Raw genomic sequence first — 16385 nt, 5'->3', positions numbered from 1 at the left:
ACTGTGTTCTTGGTAAGCAACTCCAGTGTAGATTTAGCCTTGTGTTTTAGGTTATTGTCCTGCTGAAAGGTGAAATAATCTCGCCGTGTCTGGTGGAAAGCAGACTCAACCAGGTTTTCCTCTAGGATTTTGCCTGTGCTTAGCTCCATACCGAAAAATTCCCCATTCCTTAATGATTACAAGCAAACATATAACATGATGCAGCCACCACTATGCTTGAAAATATGCAGAGTGGTACTCTGTACTGTGTTATATTGGATTTGCCCCAAACAGTGAATTGTGAATTGCTTTGCCACCTTTTTTGCAGTATTACTTTAATGCAAACAGGATGCATGTTTTGGAATATTTTTATTCTGTAAAGGCTTCCTTTCACACTGTCATTTAGGTTAGTATTGTGGAGTAACTACAATGTTGTTGATCCATCCTCAGTTTTCTCCTATCACAGCCATTAAACTCTGTAACTGTTTTAAAGTCACCATTGTCCTCATGGTGAAATCCGTGAGCACCTTCCTTCCTCTCCGGTAACTGAGTTAGGAAGGACACCTGTATCTTTATAATGACTGGGTGTATTGATACACCATCCAAAGTGTAATTAATAACTTCACCATGCTCAAAGGGATATTCAGTGTTTGCTTTTTAATTTTGTTATTTTTACTCATCTACCAATAGGTGACCTTCTTTGCGAGGCATTGGAAAACCTCCCTGGTCTTTGTAGTTGAATCTGTGTTTGACATTCACTGCTCGACTGAGGGACCTTACAGATAATTGTATGTGTGGGGTACAGAGATGAGGTAGTCATTAAAAAACTATGTTAAACACAATTATTGCACACAAGTCCGTGCAACTTATTATGTGACTTGTTCAGCAATCTTTTTACTCCTGAACTTATTTAGGTATGCCATAAGAAAGGGTTTGAATATTTATTGACTCAAGCCATTTCAGACTTTAATTTTTAATTAATTTATAATTTCAAAAAACTTAATTCCTCTTTGACATTATGTGGTATTGTGTGTAGGCCAGTGACCAAAAATCTAAATGTAATCCATTTTAAATCCAGGCTGTAACAAAATGTGGAAAAAGTCAAGGGGTGTGAATACTTTGATGGCACTGTAGATTATACGCATGGCTAGCTTCACATGTTTCTACATTAAACTACCTATAGAAGCGTTACAATAAGTGTGTTTGCTCAGCAGATGTCTAAAATGGGTAACCTTCTTCTGTTCTACACCAGGTGGTGGTATACTCAGCCCAGTTCCCAGTTCCCATCACACCATCCTGAAACTCCACTGTTATTTTACAACTGCCTAATAACTAAGACTACAAGCAGCTAAAAGACAATATTGACAACTGCACTATTAACTACTACAAAAAATAAACAAAAAATAAACAAAAACGAACTACTACAGACAATATTGACTACAGCACTACGTTAGGGTGGCAGGTAGCCTAGCGGTTAGAGCGTTGGGCCAGTAACCGAAAGGTAGCTGGTTCGAATACCTGAGCCGACAAGGTGAAAAATCTGTTGATGTGCCCTTGAGCAAGGCACTTAACCCTAATTTGATCCATGAGCGCTGTACTACTATGGCTGACCTTGTAAAACAAGACATTTCACTGCACCTATCTGGTGTATGGGACAAATAAAATGTAAAAAACACTGTCATCAACTCATTCTGATGGTTTAATCTCACTCCCTAGACTCCCAACAAACCCCCTGAGACGTGTACCTTGAGGGTCTTGACGGCCACAGTGAGGCTGTACTTCTTCCAGATCCCCTCGTAGACCTCTCCGTACTGGCCCCCGCCCAGCTTGTGCTTCATGGTGATGTCGGTGCGCTCCATCTCCCACTTGTCATAGTTGGGTGACACGCCATAGATGGTGGGCTTGTTGCGTTTGGGCGCCGGGTAGTGCAGCGTGGTGATGAGGCCATCGGCTACCGTGGAGTGGTGGTGAACCAGCTCTGCCAGGGTGTTGAATCGACTCTCAGACGACACATACAGCTGGGGAAAGGGAGAAGAGGGAAGAGACCATTTCCAGTTTAGAATCTATGACTGTTAAGCCCAAAACAGAAAAGAGATTCAATGACCTTGGGAGTGAGAGGTTGGTTGGAGCAACACCGGAGATGTGGGTTTAAATCCAGCTCGAATTACATAGACGTTAAATAGGTAACTTTACATTAAAGTGTCTAATAGATGAACACCAAAGAGGAAAGATAAATGATTCTGTAATATGAACCAACTGAACTGGCTGGATATGATAATATGTGGAAAAGCAGCACGCTCAGAAAGCATGGAGAGCAAGAAAAGCACTTTCCAGCAGCAGATGATCTCTGGCGAGAGATATTGGTCAAGGCTGACTGAACACAGTCTTTTCCATTGTCCATGTCTTATATAAGACCACAGTCCCAGATCCTGTGTTGCACTGTGGAAACATTCTGCACTCTTCATATCTTCATATCTTCATAAATGGATGGATTTCCAGAGTTTATAACATAATGTAAATGGAGATAATGTAAGTAGGTATTAACTGAGTAGGTAGGTCGTGAAAGAACATGACAAGAGCGGCATCCGAAGGTCTTGAACAATAAAGAAGCCTGTTCCGTTGTTCAACTACCTCACATTCAGCTTAAAGCTCCAACTTGACCACTTATTAGGGCCTGTCTCAGTAAAAACCATCCCAGCGGGAGCTCAATTTCATTAACACAAAAATCTGGGCTGATCAGAATACTGTCAATCACCCAGTCTGTGTTGTGTGGGGGTGATATGAGGAGTGTTCCACAGACAGGAGAAGTACACATATTGGGAAAGTCTGCATTCCAGACGGCTGAATGTGAGCACAGTGGGAGATAGCGGAACTGCAGGGGGTAGGGAGGGTAGGAGATTGATACTTTAACACACACACACACACACACACACACACACACACACACACACACACACACACACACACACACACACACACACACACACACACACACACACACACACACACACACACACACACACGAGACCAGTGTGTGTGTGTCATTTTGTCTACGTGTTTGTGTGCGCGTGCTGGTCTGGAACAGAGAGGTCGTTTGGAGCATTCCTCTCGTGCATGCCGTTCCACTCGCTCACCTCTGTGCATTGAGGAATGCTTGGATGCGTATGACATAGAAATGATGACAGCTGTCCTGTGGTGGAGGTGGTTTACCTCAGCTGGCCTGACAGACAGCTGGGTTAAGAGAGGGGAGAAGACAGCTGGCAGACTGACTATCCTAATACTCCTAGGACTTCTTTCCCAGTCTCCATTCCTCCTGACCACTAATAACGGTTGGTATAGCACAATAACAGGGTGTCCTAATAGTCATATACAGCCTCCTTTCCTTCAAGCGGACATGCTTCTGCAAGGAATGATGATGCTGGTTGAGCTGAAAATATAATAGGTTGATAATTAACTATTAGGTACCGATTTTTCCACTCACTGTATTTTCACCTGGATTTGGTCCTCAGCATCTTTCTGGTACCTATTGAGGTCAGTTGTCATGAAGGAGAGGAGAGGCCATTTTAGAGTGTTGAAATGTAGGCCTCTAACCTTAACCAGTTCCAGACCTGCCGTGTCCTCTCTAAATGAGCCTTTCCCAGAGGGGGTACAGTAAGCTGCTCTGTGGAGACCTCCACTAAAGCCCACTGTCTGCCTTGGCCACAGCTTAATGGGCTGTATAACCAGAGGAGCTCAGTGAGACAGTAATGCCACTTACAGCTGCCTCCAATAATCACTTAACCAGAGATAGGTAAAACCCCTGGATGTTTAGGACTTGGTGACATAGGTCTCTGGCAGTGGTGGAAAAAGTACCCAATTGTCATACTTGAGTAAAAGTACCTTAATAGAAAATGACTTAAGTAAATGTTGCCCAGTACAACCCTACTTGAGTAAAAGTCTAAAAGTATTTGGTTTTAAATGTACGTAAGTATCAAAAGTAAAAGTAATTGCTAAAATATTATTAAGTATCAAAAGTAAAAGTATAAATAATTTCAAATTCCTTGTATTAAGCAAACCATACGGCACAATTTTCTTATTTTTTATTTATGGCTAGCAAGAGGCACGCTCCAACACTCAGACATTATTTACAAACGAAGCATGTGCTTAGTGAGTTCGCCAGACCAGAGGCAGTAGAGATGACCAGGGTTGTTCTCTTGATAAGTGTGTGAATTAGATCATTTCCCTGTCCCGCTAAGCATTCAAAATGTAACGAGTACTTTTGGGTGTCAGGGAAAATGTATGGCGTTTAAAAGTATAATATTTTCATAAAGTACATAAATGTAGTGAAGTAAAAGTAGCCAAAAATATAAAATAGTAAAGTAAAGATACCCTCAAAAAACGAATTAAGTAGTACTTTCAAGTATTTTTACTTAAGTACTTAAACCATTGGTCTCTGTCTGGGCACCTTTACATATTACGATGTGATAGAGTAGAGGTAGGAGGTGTGTGTGTACTGTATATCCTCACCTTCCCGTCTGAGGCCGTGTTGATCCTGTAATGGTAGACGCGACCCTCGTAGCGCAGTGAGATAGACCTCTGCCCGGGGCTGCTCTCGCTCTCCCTGACCAGGAAGCTGCCGTTGATACCCGAGCTGAGCAGGTACTCAGCAGCGTTGCGCGACACAGGCCCATGGTACCAGCTGTGCTTCTCCAGGCTGTTGACCGGGGTGATGTAGTTACTGGGCACCCAGCCCTGGCCGTGGTTGGTCTGCGCCTCGCACCACTCCCCATTATGGTTATAACCCAGGACTCGCAGCTTCTCTCCTGCAGCACGGGTGGACATGCCATTAGGGTGAAATCAGGGGAAACTACAGGGGGATTCTACACTACATGCGAGACCTTTAAGGAGTACGGCAGGCGGTTTATATAGACACTACTCCAAGTAGATTTCTACTGGTTAAAGGAGAAACGTCACATGTAAAAGAGACTTGCTATAGAATGGTTGATTGGTTGCTATAAATGACTAGTATAGTTACTATCCTAAAGGTTCTACATTCTACACAATTGAGGCAATGCTTGCGTGGAGCTTGTGCTAACGTTTATTTCCAGTTGCATCATAGACCAACATGAAAGTGCCACATACTCACTATTCTGAGACTGGGCCAGAGTGGTTAATCCACTGTATCTAATGTAATGTTTACTCAGATTGTGACACAGGGTTTTTCCCCCATTGGTTATGGGGTTAGCAGGGTTGACGTCACTGTCTGATCCTGGTTTTAGACTCAGCATAGCGGCTCAGCATAAACTACAATTCACAAGAGAGTTTAATGCAAAAGTGTATTAGTTAATAATATATGTATTTTTAAACATTAACATGAAAACTGTACTTTTCAAATTGGAGATATGAAGGTACGATGCCAACCCAACTTGTTTAGAAAGAGGCCCTAATTGAAGCCCTAAATTAAATATTTTTTTATAGACTTCTGTATAAAATTGACCCTTATATAGCCTTAGTGACACAAACTATTTAGATTGCCTTATTAAATAACGTATTTTGCCTTTTTATTTCCTGGTATTTAAATATGAATTTCTGCATCTCTCTCTCTCCTCTCTCCTGCCTGCTGCATTGTGTTCCAGCCGCTCCAGTGGAAAGAGCTCTTTGCGACAATGGGACCAGCTATGCTAGTTAGCAACGGCGCTAGCAGGTAGCAACAGCGCTCGTCCAATGATTTGTTTTATGTTTTAACGCTGACGCATGGAATCATTATGTTGTCCTAGCCTGTATATTTTCGACCTAGCTGACAATCAAGGAGAAATAGGGAACGGGACACAAATATGTGGATTTCCAGTCAGTCTAAACCCTCCCCATCCCCCTGAGAGGGCACTGTACCCATCTCAGCGCAGTCAGAACTTTTAAATGAAGATAAAAACACGAGCAGTTCACACACACACACACACACACACACACACACACACACACACACACACACACACACACACACACACACACACACACACACACACACACACACACACACACACACACACACACACACACACACACACACCTGTTTATCTACCGTTGATAAGGGCCGTTTTGCACATTGACCCCATGACGAAGGCAGGTCCATGACAACAATAAGCCCAGAGGCAGTATTTTCACACAGCCTGTTGATTCTCTCTGGGCTATGATGGACGGTTTTACTGTTAAACGTTTCAGAGCACAGAGACGGTTCTCTGATGGAAAACTAATGTACCCTCACAGAGACAGACTCACAGCGCAGAGCTGGGGACTGTTCCATTTCAGAGCTGGGGACTGTTCGATTTCAAGTCACAGTAGTGCAACTCCATTCCTGAATTGACAGGAATTTAGATGGAATTGATCGCGACTTTCTGTCACACATGCACTCACACACATTCTCTTACCTTTAGTTATGCTGAGAGTGTTGTCCCCACTGGCCACAAAGTCGTACAGCGCAACAAAAAGGTTGGGGTCATTCTCGCTGGGCCCGGCCAACAGGTTCTCTTTGGAGTTCCAGCGGGCAGCTTCGGTCAGACCCTGGGGCTCAAAGTCTGGTCTCTGGAGAGCTTCTGAAACACACAACAGACAGGTCCAACGTGAGAACATGTCTTTATCTATTAAACAAGTGGACATTGGGGGAAAGAGCGAGATCGGGAATTGGGAGTGAGTCGATCAGATCTGTGTTAAATAAACCAACAACTAATCAAGTCAATAGACTTTCTATCACCATGTCATAGAAACAGACATAAGAGAAAAATACATTCTCAATGTACTGACATTTCAGTCTTCAGGCTATTCCATGGACACACAGACACTTAACACATTACAAACACTGAAGTCATTCACACCTGTATGTGTAGCCTGTTCTAATAAAATAAAAAATAAAAAACCGACGTCACATCGAACGAACATTTCTCAGAAAAGGTTTCATGGTTGCACTATTGTGCTGGCCTGCACAGCAGCTGTGATTTGATTATGGTATTAAAGGCAGCAATATGAACTGAGATCTTTCATTAAGACCAGGCCAATAACATTGTCCATCTCTGCACTACTTACCTTTCATTTCCTGGAGTACCACGGCTTTGCTTTCAATTTCAAGACATTGTTTTCAATAACAAGACTCTCCAATAAGAGTTGACCCATCTTTGCCTGCAATGTTGTAGTAAGAAGGGAAATTCTAGCTGTGATAATCTTCCAATAAGGGCTGAAATAACACTGTTTACAGGCACTACAACAACAGATTATGCTCATTATACCCAAATAATGGGAGTTTGAGAGCCTGAGAGTGATCTGGATGACACATCAATGTTACCAGAACTGGAGAGAGAGAGTTGCAGAAGAGAGGTGGAAACAAAGGAAAGAGAAAGAGAAAGGGGAAGAGATAGAGGTGACTTCATTGTGTGATGGTGACTTCATTGTGTGGCCAATTCAGCTGTTTCAGCACCTTGCGCCTCTCACCACACACCTCCTCAGCTCGGACACTGGGCCTGAGAAAGCCAGGGAGAGACTTTTGATCATCTGCTGAGGCCATAGTGATACCCGAGAGAAAGGACAGGGCTGTTGGTAGTAGGCTAACCTACTGAGTTTATGCTAAATATTCCATTCAGGAGACAGGGATGCTGTGATATAGTGAACCCTGGCAAAGCACTGATCCTTGATTGTTATGATCTTTATTTGTATCTTATGTCAAGCCAACAGCCCTGACAGAGCAATCTGGTGAAATGCAGACTGGAAGGCTATTTTGTGATCTACTGTGGGCATACATAGCGTGATGAGAGCCACAGAGAGAGATAGAATAAATCCATGGTTACCACACACAGCTGATCGGCTGGGTGCTATGCGCTGGGGCTCTAACTGGGTGCTGGGCACAGGACAGACATTAGGGATGTGCATGATGAACATTCCTGAGGAGTCTGTGATAAGAGGCATCTGAACACATTCTGCTCCCCAGCGTTGAGCCACTGGTAGAGGGGCCTCCTGTTAACAGTGGATTGTGATTGCAGAGCAAGAACTTAACCATTCAGACAATGAGCAGAAAGAAGGTCTCTCACTCTATAATCATTCATGACATTTGAGAATCCCTATCTTTCTAACTATAGGCTACAAGCGCAAGGGTGCACATGAGGAAAGACGGCTTGATTTCTGAAAGTGAGCGGCTGAAATCAATCGAACTCCAAGGCTATGATTCAAGTCGGAAGAAATAAGCTCTTCGATTTTGGAGAATAAACATTGGCAAACGAAGGTTGCATGGTGACGAAATAACAGAGTTGGAGGAAGATAAACAAATGAGTGTACTGAGTAAGACATGAGAGGAGGAGGGTGGAGGGGACAGACTGGTGTGTGGGCACTAGAACAGCCAACCCCCCACACATGTATGTCCATTTAACTGACCACAAACACTTCTGCTCTTAGTGAGTGAAGAGTGACAGCAGACTGATACACTGCATGATAGCATAATCAGAGAGAGAAATGGAATGAGACTGAACAGGAGGCTAAAGAGAAAGAAGGAAAGCTAGAAATCCAGCAGGAGCTCGTGGAGAGGCGGGGATTACATCATATCCTGACTACATTACTGGGGGAGAGAATCCATCCAGCAGTGATGAAATATGTGTGGAAATCGAGGCCCTCTATGACAGAGATGGTATGCGTATTAGAGATGAACTGATGAGCTGAAACTAACCCCAAACACACTGACAGAACACAGGATACAGAGATTGGCCAGGTGGAGTTTATGACTACCAGTACCTCCTTGACCTCAGATCAAAACACAGTAGATCCAAACATTCCAGTTCCATGATGTAGAGCCAAGCCACGTGAGGTGAAGGACGGAAAATAACTCACGCTTGGGCGATTCTGTTGCATCACCTGGCTGTCGACAACTGTGACGGGTGACAAAGAGCTTGATGCTGGATCAAGCCTGAGATCTGGAGGTCTAACCACTGTTTGGAGATCCTATCTGGATCTGTGGCTGGTGCCGCTGTGGACTAGTTAGCTCCCCCCAGCTCTACTGTGGTTAGGTCAAACATTGGGGCATTAAACATGAGGGTGAGTGAACCTGCCACACAGAGGGGGACAGGTGTAAATTGCTAGGATTTATTGAAGAATTTGCAACACATACTGTTGCTATCAGTAATGTCAACTGAAAGAAGAGTAAATTGGGGTTTATCATTCCTCTTGCAAATTCATTCAGTGGATATTCTTCCAGAGAGAATTGCTTCATTTTTTAAGAGAAATACAGAACACTTAATTCCAAATCAGAGACTGTTCTTTCAACATGCTTTTTGGTCCATCTTAATTTTTGTGTATGTAAAGTTATATGAAAGGGTGTGTTTGAAAGATTAATCAACATTCACTTTGCTGGAATGTGTTCCGGGACCATTTTACGCTATCCTGGGAGAAATGGTGGAAAACGTACTCAATTGTCATACTAAAGTAAAAGTAAAGATACCTTAATAGAAAATTACACAAGTAAAAGTGAAAGTCACTCAGTAAAATACTACTGCAGTAAGTCTAAAAGTATTTGGTTTTAAATATACTTAAGTATCAAGTGTAAATGGAATCGCTAAAATGTACTTAAGTATCAAAAGTAAAAGTATAAATAATTTCAACTTCCTTATATTATGCAAACCAGACGGCAGTTTTTTTCCCTTTCATTTACAGATAGCCAGGGGCACACTCCAACACTCAGACATCATTTATAAACGAAGCATTTGTGTTTAGTGAGTGACAAATCAGAGGCAGTAGAGATGACCAGGGATGTTCTCTTGATAAGTGTGTGAATTGGACCATTTTCCTGTCAAAATGTAATGACTACTTTTGGGTGTCACGGAAAATGTTTGGAGTAAAAAGTACATTATTTTCTTTAGGAATGTAGAAGTAAAAGTTGCCCAAAATATAAATAGTAAAGTAAAGTACAGATACCAAACAAAACTACTTAAGTAGTACTTTCAAGTACTTTTACTAAAGTATTTTACACCACTGCCTGGGAGCATGTGACATGGGCCATTTCACAGTCTTCCATTACAAAACAATTTCACGGTTGAAACTCAATGTACTCCGGATTTCCCAGAATTCCATTAATTTTTGATTCAGGCTAATCCATTTAGCTCATCTTTGTTTCAAGTAGGGCAGAGTGTAGGCTTGGAAAATAAGTACAAGAGCACACTTTATAAGGCATTTAGTCCTAAAATACTCCATAACTCAGTTCAACTTGTCTTTGCACTTCATAACGTAGAAAAGCAATAATCAAGATGTAAATCTTAGCAAAGCGCAAAAAGGAAAGTGTAGATTTAGATTAGATCCTCTCTCCTCATAAACAAAAGTAAAACGGGCCCAGCCGGGAATCAGATTTCCTTGTATTCTCTCCACCCCCCCACCCCCCTTCTTTCCTCTGCACCGAGCCAGTGTGTCTGGCTTCCCTCTCCCTCCGCTCTCCCCCCTCCTCCGCTTTCCAGAGCCCAGGAACGACAGAGGCTCAGAGAGCTCATCTTCTCCCTCTCTCGACCTTCTCACCTCCCTGTCCAGCACAACCAGCTCCTCTACACTGTCCTCTCCTTTCTTTCTCTGACCATCTTTCTCTGAGAATCAATCCCAAAACAAAACTCGCAATACCCCATGCCAACCCCCCCTACAGCAGTTCCTCAAATTCTTACCTTCCAAGTAGCAGCTGGAGGAGGACGAGAGGCCTTTCTTAGATTTACACCCCACCAATTTCAGGCAAATCTCCAACATTTTCATTTGCTTTCTTTCGCTTCCACTTGAAAAATCCTGTTAGTTTGTCGGCCCAGTGTCCCTTTGGTTTCCTTTCGACGGCAGATCAACAGAAAAAAGTTTCAAATTTTTCGTGGTCGGTCATGAAAAGACAAAGAACATGATCAAAGAATAAGACAAAAAAGGTTAAGGAACAAGGGATTCTGCTCTTCTCCTCAGAATCGTTGGCTGTTATTACCCTTTTCTCTCCCCTCTTTCACCAAACAGAAAAGTGAACTCTGTGCTGCCAGCAAAGTCTACAAACTTTCTAGTCCAAGCGGCTCCATCTTTTTTTCTCTCTGGTTTTGGTTAGCTCCTCTCCGGAGGAGGCAGAAACGACCCAAAAGTGTCCGAAAGCGTGCTGGACATGCGGATGTGTCAGTTGAGTGGGCAGTAGGGCAGTCCGGATGGTGCCATTCCCTCTCCTGTCCCCTGTGTGTGTGTATGTGTGTGTCCGTTAGCAGGAGAAGCACAGGGACTCACTCGTGCTACAGGCTGCCAACAAAGGGCCTCTTTCAGGATCTGCCTGCTGCACTGAATGACATCAGCTGGTTGGGCCCTCCCACCTCCCCCAACACACACTCAAGAAAGTGAGAGAGAGAACCACTATACACACACACCAAGAAGAACACAAACAGAAACACGCCAGTGTGCCAAAAACACATTCAAAAAGACAGATGAAACCTCTGTTGACAACCAAACTTGAAATTAAAACTGAAAAGTCCATTCTGAAAAGTTTTCTTTGTCCTTCTGTTTGAGAGAGTCACAAGACACTTTTTCTAAAGCCCCTCCTCCAGGACTTCAAACCCCACCCTCACTTCTCCCCCTTTCTCTTGCTCGGTTCTAAAATGTTTACAGGTTAGAGAATGGGGTCTGGAAAATGGCTGGCTTTTTAAATGCACAATAGTTGGAGCTTGGAGTAGAGAGCTATTACACAGTCAGATAACAGAGAAAAGCCCTCCCTTAACTTTTAAACTACTCAAATAAGGTTGAATTGCCCCGGGCTGTGTCAACTGGAGGTGAACTGTGATAACTGTGAAATCTAATATGTCTCAACTGATAAAATACAGACATTCATCTAAAAGAAACATGCAGGGCCATGTGCTTCTAGGGAGAGAATGTTTGGCTGTTTCTGTGAGGAACAAAGAATCTCTGGCAGAAGTCAGGCACTCTTGCGACATGCCTTTCTCTAGCTCGTTCTTCCCTCAGCTGTCTTTTTAGTGGCCATACTGAACTCATGTGTTGCGTCATACTTTAGCATCTTATGCCGTGGCAATGTTATCAACAAGAGTCACTTGAATGAATAGGCAATTAACAGGCACAACCATGCAGTTGCTCCAAAACCAGAACATTGACACAATAAAAGGTGCAGAGGTAATTGTGTGTAAATGAAGTGTTACCACTATAGACGGAAGGCAATACTCAATATAGTCATAGACAGATAGACTTGTGACTTCAGTCGAGACCAGTATCCCTAAAAAAACAGCAGGTTATTCACTTCCCTTTATGCAGATGCTGTGTGTGTGTCAAATCAAATCAAATCAAATTTTATTAGTCACATACACATGGTTAGCAGATGTTGATGCGAGTGTAGCGAAATGCTTGTGCTTCTAGTTCCGACAATGCAGTAATAACCAACAAGTAACCTAACAATTCCACAACTACTACCTTACACACAAGTGTAAAGGGATAAAGAATATGTACATAAAGATATATGAATGAGTGGTGGTACAGAACGGCATGGCAGATGCAGTAGATGGTATAGAGTACGGTATATACATATGAGATGAGTACTGTAGGGTATGTAAACATAAAGTGGCATAGTTTAAAGTGGCTAGTGGTACATGTATTACATAAAGATGGCAAGATGCAGTAGATGATATAGAGTACAGTATATACATATGAGATGGGTAATGTAGGGTATGTAAACATTATATTAAGTGGCATTGTTTAAAGTGGCTAGTGGTACATTTTTACATAATTTCCATCAATTCCCATTTTTAAAGTGGCTGGAGTTGAGTCAGTATGTTGGCAGCGGCCGCTAAATGTTAGTGGTGGCTGTTTAACAGTCTGATGGCCTTGAGATAGAAGCTGTTTTTCAGTCTCTCGGTCCCTGCTTTGATGCACCTGTACTGACCTCGCCTTCTGGATGATAGCGGGGTGAACAGGCAGTGGCTTGGGTGGTTGTTGTCCTTGATGATCTTTATGGCCTTCCTGTGACATCGGGTGGTGTAGGTGTCCTGGAGGGCAGGTAGTTTGCCCCCGGTGATGCGTTCTGCAGACCTCACTACCCTCTGGAGAGCCTTACGGTTGTGGGCGGAGCAGTTGCCGTACCAGGCGGTGATACAGCCCGACAGGATGCTCTCGATTGTGCATCTGTAGAAGTTTGTGAGTGCTTTTGGTGACAAGCCGAATTTCTTCAGCCTCCTGAGGTTGAAGAGGCGCTGCTGCGCCTTCTTCACAACGCTGTCTGTGTGGGTGGACCAATTCAGTTTGTCCGTGATGTGTACACCGAGGAACTTAAAACTTTCCACCTTCTCCACTACTGACCCGTCGATGTGGATAGGGGGGTGCTCCCTCTGCTGTTTCCTGAAGTCCACAATCATCTCCTTTGTTTTGTTGACGTTGAGTGTGAGGTTATTTTCCTGACACCACACTCCGAGGGCCCTCACCTCCTCCCTGTAGGCCGTCTCGTCGTTGTTGGTAATCAAGCCTACCACTGTAGTGTCATCCGCAAACTTGATGATTGAGTTGGAGGCGTGCATGGCCACGCAGTCGTGGGTGAACAGGGAGTACAGGAGAGGGCTCAGAACGCACCCTTGTGGGGCCCCAGTGTTGAGGATCAGCGGGGTGGAGATGTTGTTACCTACCCTCACCACCTGGGGGCGGCCCGTCAGGAAGTCCAGGACCCAGTTGCACAGGGCGGGGTCGAGACCCAGGGTCTCGAGCTTGATGACGAGTTTGGAGGGTACTATGGTGTTAAATGCTGAGCTGTAATCGATGAACAGCATTCTCACATGGGTATTCCTCTTGTCCAGATGGGTTAGGGCAGTGTGCAGTGTGGTTGCGATTGCGTCGTCTGTGGACCTATTGGGTCGGTAAGCAAATTGGAGTGGGTCTAGGGTGTCCGGTAGGGTGGAGGTGATATGGTCCTTGACTAGTCTCTCAAAGCACTTCATGATGACGGAAGTGAGTGCTACGGGGCGGTAGTCGTTTAGCTCAGTTACCTTAGCTTTCTTGGGAACGGGAACAATGGTGGCCCTCTTGAAGCATGTGGGAACAGCAGACTGGGATAAGGATTGATTGAATATGTCCGTAAACACACCAGCCAGCTGGTCTGCGCATGCTCTGAGGACGCGGCTGGGAATGCCGTCTGGGCCTGCAGCCTTGCGAGGGTTAACACGTTTAAATGTTTTACTCACCTCGGCTGCAGTGAAGGAGAGCCCGCAGGTTTTGGTAGGGGGCCGTGTCAGTGGCACTGTATTGTCCTCAAAGCGGGCAAAAAAGTTGTTTAGCCTGTCTGGGAGCAAGACATCCTGGTCCGCGACGGGGCTGGTTTTCTTTTTGTAATCCGTGATTGACTGTAGACCCTGCCACATACCTCTTGTGTCTGAGCTGTTGAATTGCGACTCGATTTTGTCTCTGTACTGGGACTTAGCCTGTTTGATTGCCTTGCGGAGAGAATAGCTACACTGTTTGTATTCGGTCATGCTTCCGGTCACCTTGCCCTGGTTAAAAGCAGTGGTTCGCGCTTTCAGTTTCACGCGAATGCTGCCGTCAATCCACGGTTTCTGGTTTGGGAATGTTTTAATCGTTGCTGTGGGTACGACATCGTCAATGCACTTCCTAATGAACTCGCTCACCGAATCAGCATATTCGTCAATATTGTTGTTGGACGCGATGCGGAACATATTCCAATCCGCGTGATCGAAGCAGTCTTGAAGCGTGGATTCAGATTGGTCGGACCAGCGTTGAACAGACCTGAGCGCGGGAGCTTGTTGTTTGAGTTTCTGTTTGTAGGCTGGAATCAACAAAATGGAGTCGTGGTCAGCTTTTCCGAAAGGGGGGCGGGGGAGGGCCTTATATGCGTCGCGGAAATTAGTATAACAATGATCTAGGGTTTTTCCAGCCCTGGTAGCACAATCGATATGCTGATAGAATTTAGGGAGTTTTGTTTTTAGATTAGCCTTGTTAAAATCCCCAGCTACGATGAATGCAGCCTCAGGGTGTGTGGTTTCCAGTTTACAAAGAGTCAGATAAAGTTCGTTCAGGGCCATCGATGTGTCTGCTTGGGGGGGAATATATACGGCTGTGATTATGATTGAAGAGAATTCCCTTGGTAGATAATGCGGTCGACATTTGATTGTGAGGAGTTCTAGATCAGGTGTGTGTGTGTGTGTGTGTGTGTGTGTGTGTGTGTGTGTGTGTGTGTGTGTGTGTGTGTGTGTGTGTGTGTGTGTGTGTGTGTGTGTGTGTGTGTGTGTGTGTGTGTGTGTGTGTGTGTGTGTGTGTGTGTGTGTGTGTGTGTGTGTGTGTGTGTGTGTGTGTGTGTGTGTGTGTGTGTGTGTGTGTGTGTGTGTGTGTGTGTGTGTGTGTGTGTGTGTGCGTTACCTCTGCAGAGATCAGAGGCACACTTCAGCGGGTGACTCCAGACTGGCTGGAACCTTAGATGTGTCACTCCACAGCCCAGAAGCACACTGATAAAAGGACTGAATCAAGGCCAGGAGCCTGTTGCTGTTGCTATGCCAGTCTATGAGGTGTGAGTGCAGCAGTGTTGAAGGTGGTAATATGCCACCAAGAAGACAATAGGATTCTCCTAATGAGAGAGAAATATTCACAACTTTATTTGTTTACTGACAAAATAGTCTAACATTCTATGAGATCCTCAAATCGGATGGAAATCCATACTTCAATCTCTTGGACATTAAGGCTACCCAATGGACTGTGGATCTAAAAGGGTCATGGGTTTGAACTGGGCATCTTTTTCATTCAAGTTACTGTATCTTAACTGTGTGACTAATGTCGGGCGTGGAGGGGGATGACATGTAGGCATCCTGACACATGGCGTTGCACTAAGTGATGACCTAAGTGCCCACAGCATCCAGTCACATGCCAACATCATCTCAGCCTGGCATGGCAAACATGTGCGTTCCTCTCACCCACACAGTGCCTGCACAATAATCAAAGAGAAACGCACCCGCATCCTCCATCGCCCCGAAACCCCATTAACTCACCGCAGTCACTGAGCAGAGAGGGAAGAGGAGAGATGGAGGCGAGGCTGTAAAAAAGCGAGGGGGAAAAAGGTTGCAGATGGAGAAACATGAAGCACATTGTTTGGCGATGAGCTCATAGGAGAATCACTCCATTGCGTTTTATATAATCCGGCTCTCTCAGTATGTTAACAGTTAGCTGACGTACACAGGATGGTTTTCGGTCCTTTTCCTATTTTGCCCTGTTCTTTGTTCCCTTTTTCGAACCCCTCCAGCACAGGAGAGTTGGGGACTAAACTAAACAAAGCAACAATGTGAAACATCATTTTAGTGTTGACAGCAAACCTTACAGAGCGGTGATTACGTGGGACAAGGAAAATATTCAGACAATGTTCAGGTAGTAACCTGAATATGGATATTCATGCTGAAAATGTACTAATATAACAC

The 16385-nt window shown here is 44.3% G+C and overlaps 1 protein-coding gene across 2 annotated transcripts in view; it reads right to left on the bottom strand.

The window, feature by feature from the left end:
* LOC139544477 (tyrosine-protein kinase ABL1-like) overlaps nt 1-16385 on the bottom strand; it is a 66220-nt gene that overhangs the window by 6893 nt on the left and 42942 nt on the right. Inside the window, exons 1-4 of one of the 2 annotated variants that reach the window (XM_071351613.1) lie at nt 10632-11513; nt 6384-6548; nt 4486-4781; nt 1725-1997 (exon numbers count right to left, since the gene is read on the bottom strand). In XM_071351613.1, the coding sequence (XP_071207714.1) occupies nt 1725-1997; nt 4486-4781; nt 6384-6548; nt 10632-10716 (819 nt within the window). In that variant the 5' untranslated portion in view covers nt 10717-11513. Of the gene's footprint in view, nt 1-1724; nt 1998-4485; nt 4782-6383; nt 6549-10631; nt 11514-16385 lie in introns of those variants that run through there. The other variant, XM_071351612.1, reaches the window with a different exon arrangement.

The sequence above is a fragment of the Salvelinus alpinus genome, chromosome 18, assembly GCF_045679555.1.
Source record: "Salvelinus alpinus chromosome 18, SLU_Salpinus.1, whole genome shotgun sequence".
Classification (NCBI taxonomy): Eukaryota; Metazoa; Chordata; class Actinopteri; order Salmoniformes; family Salmonidae; genus Salvelinus; species Salvelinus alpinus.
This window is presented reverse-complemented; position numbering and strand designations above follow the sequence as displayed.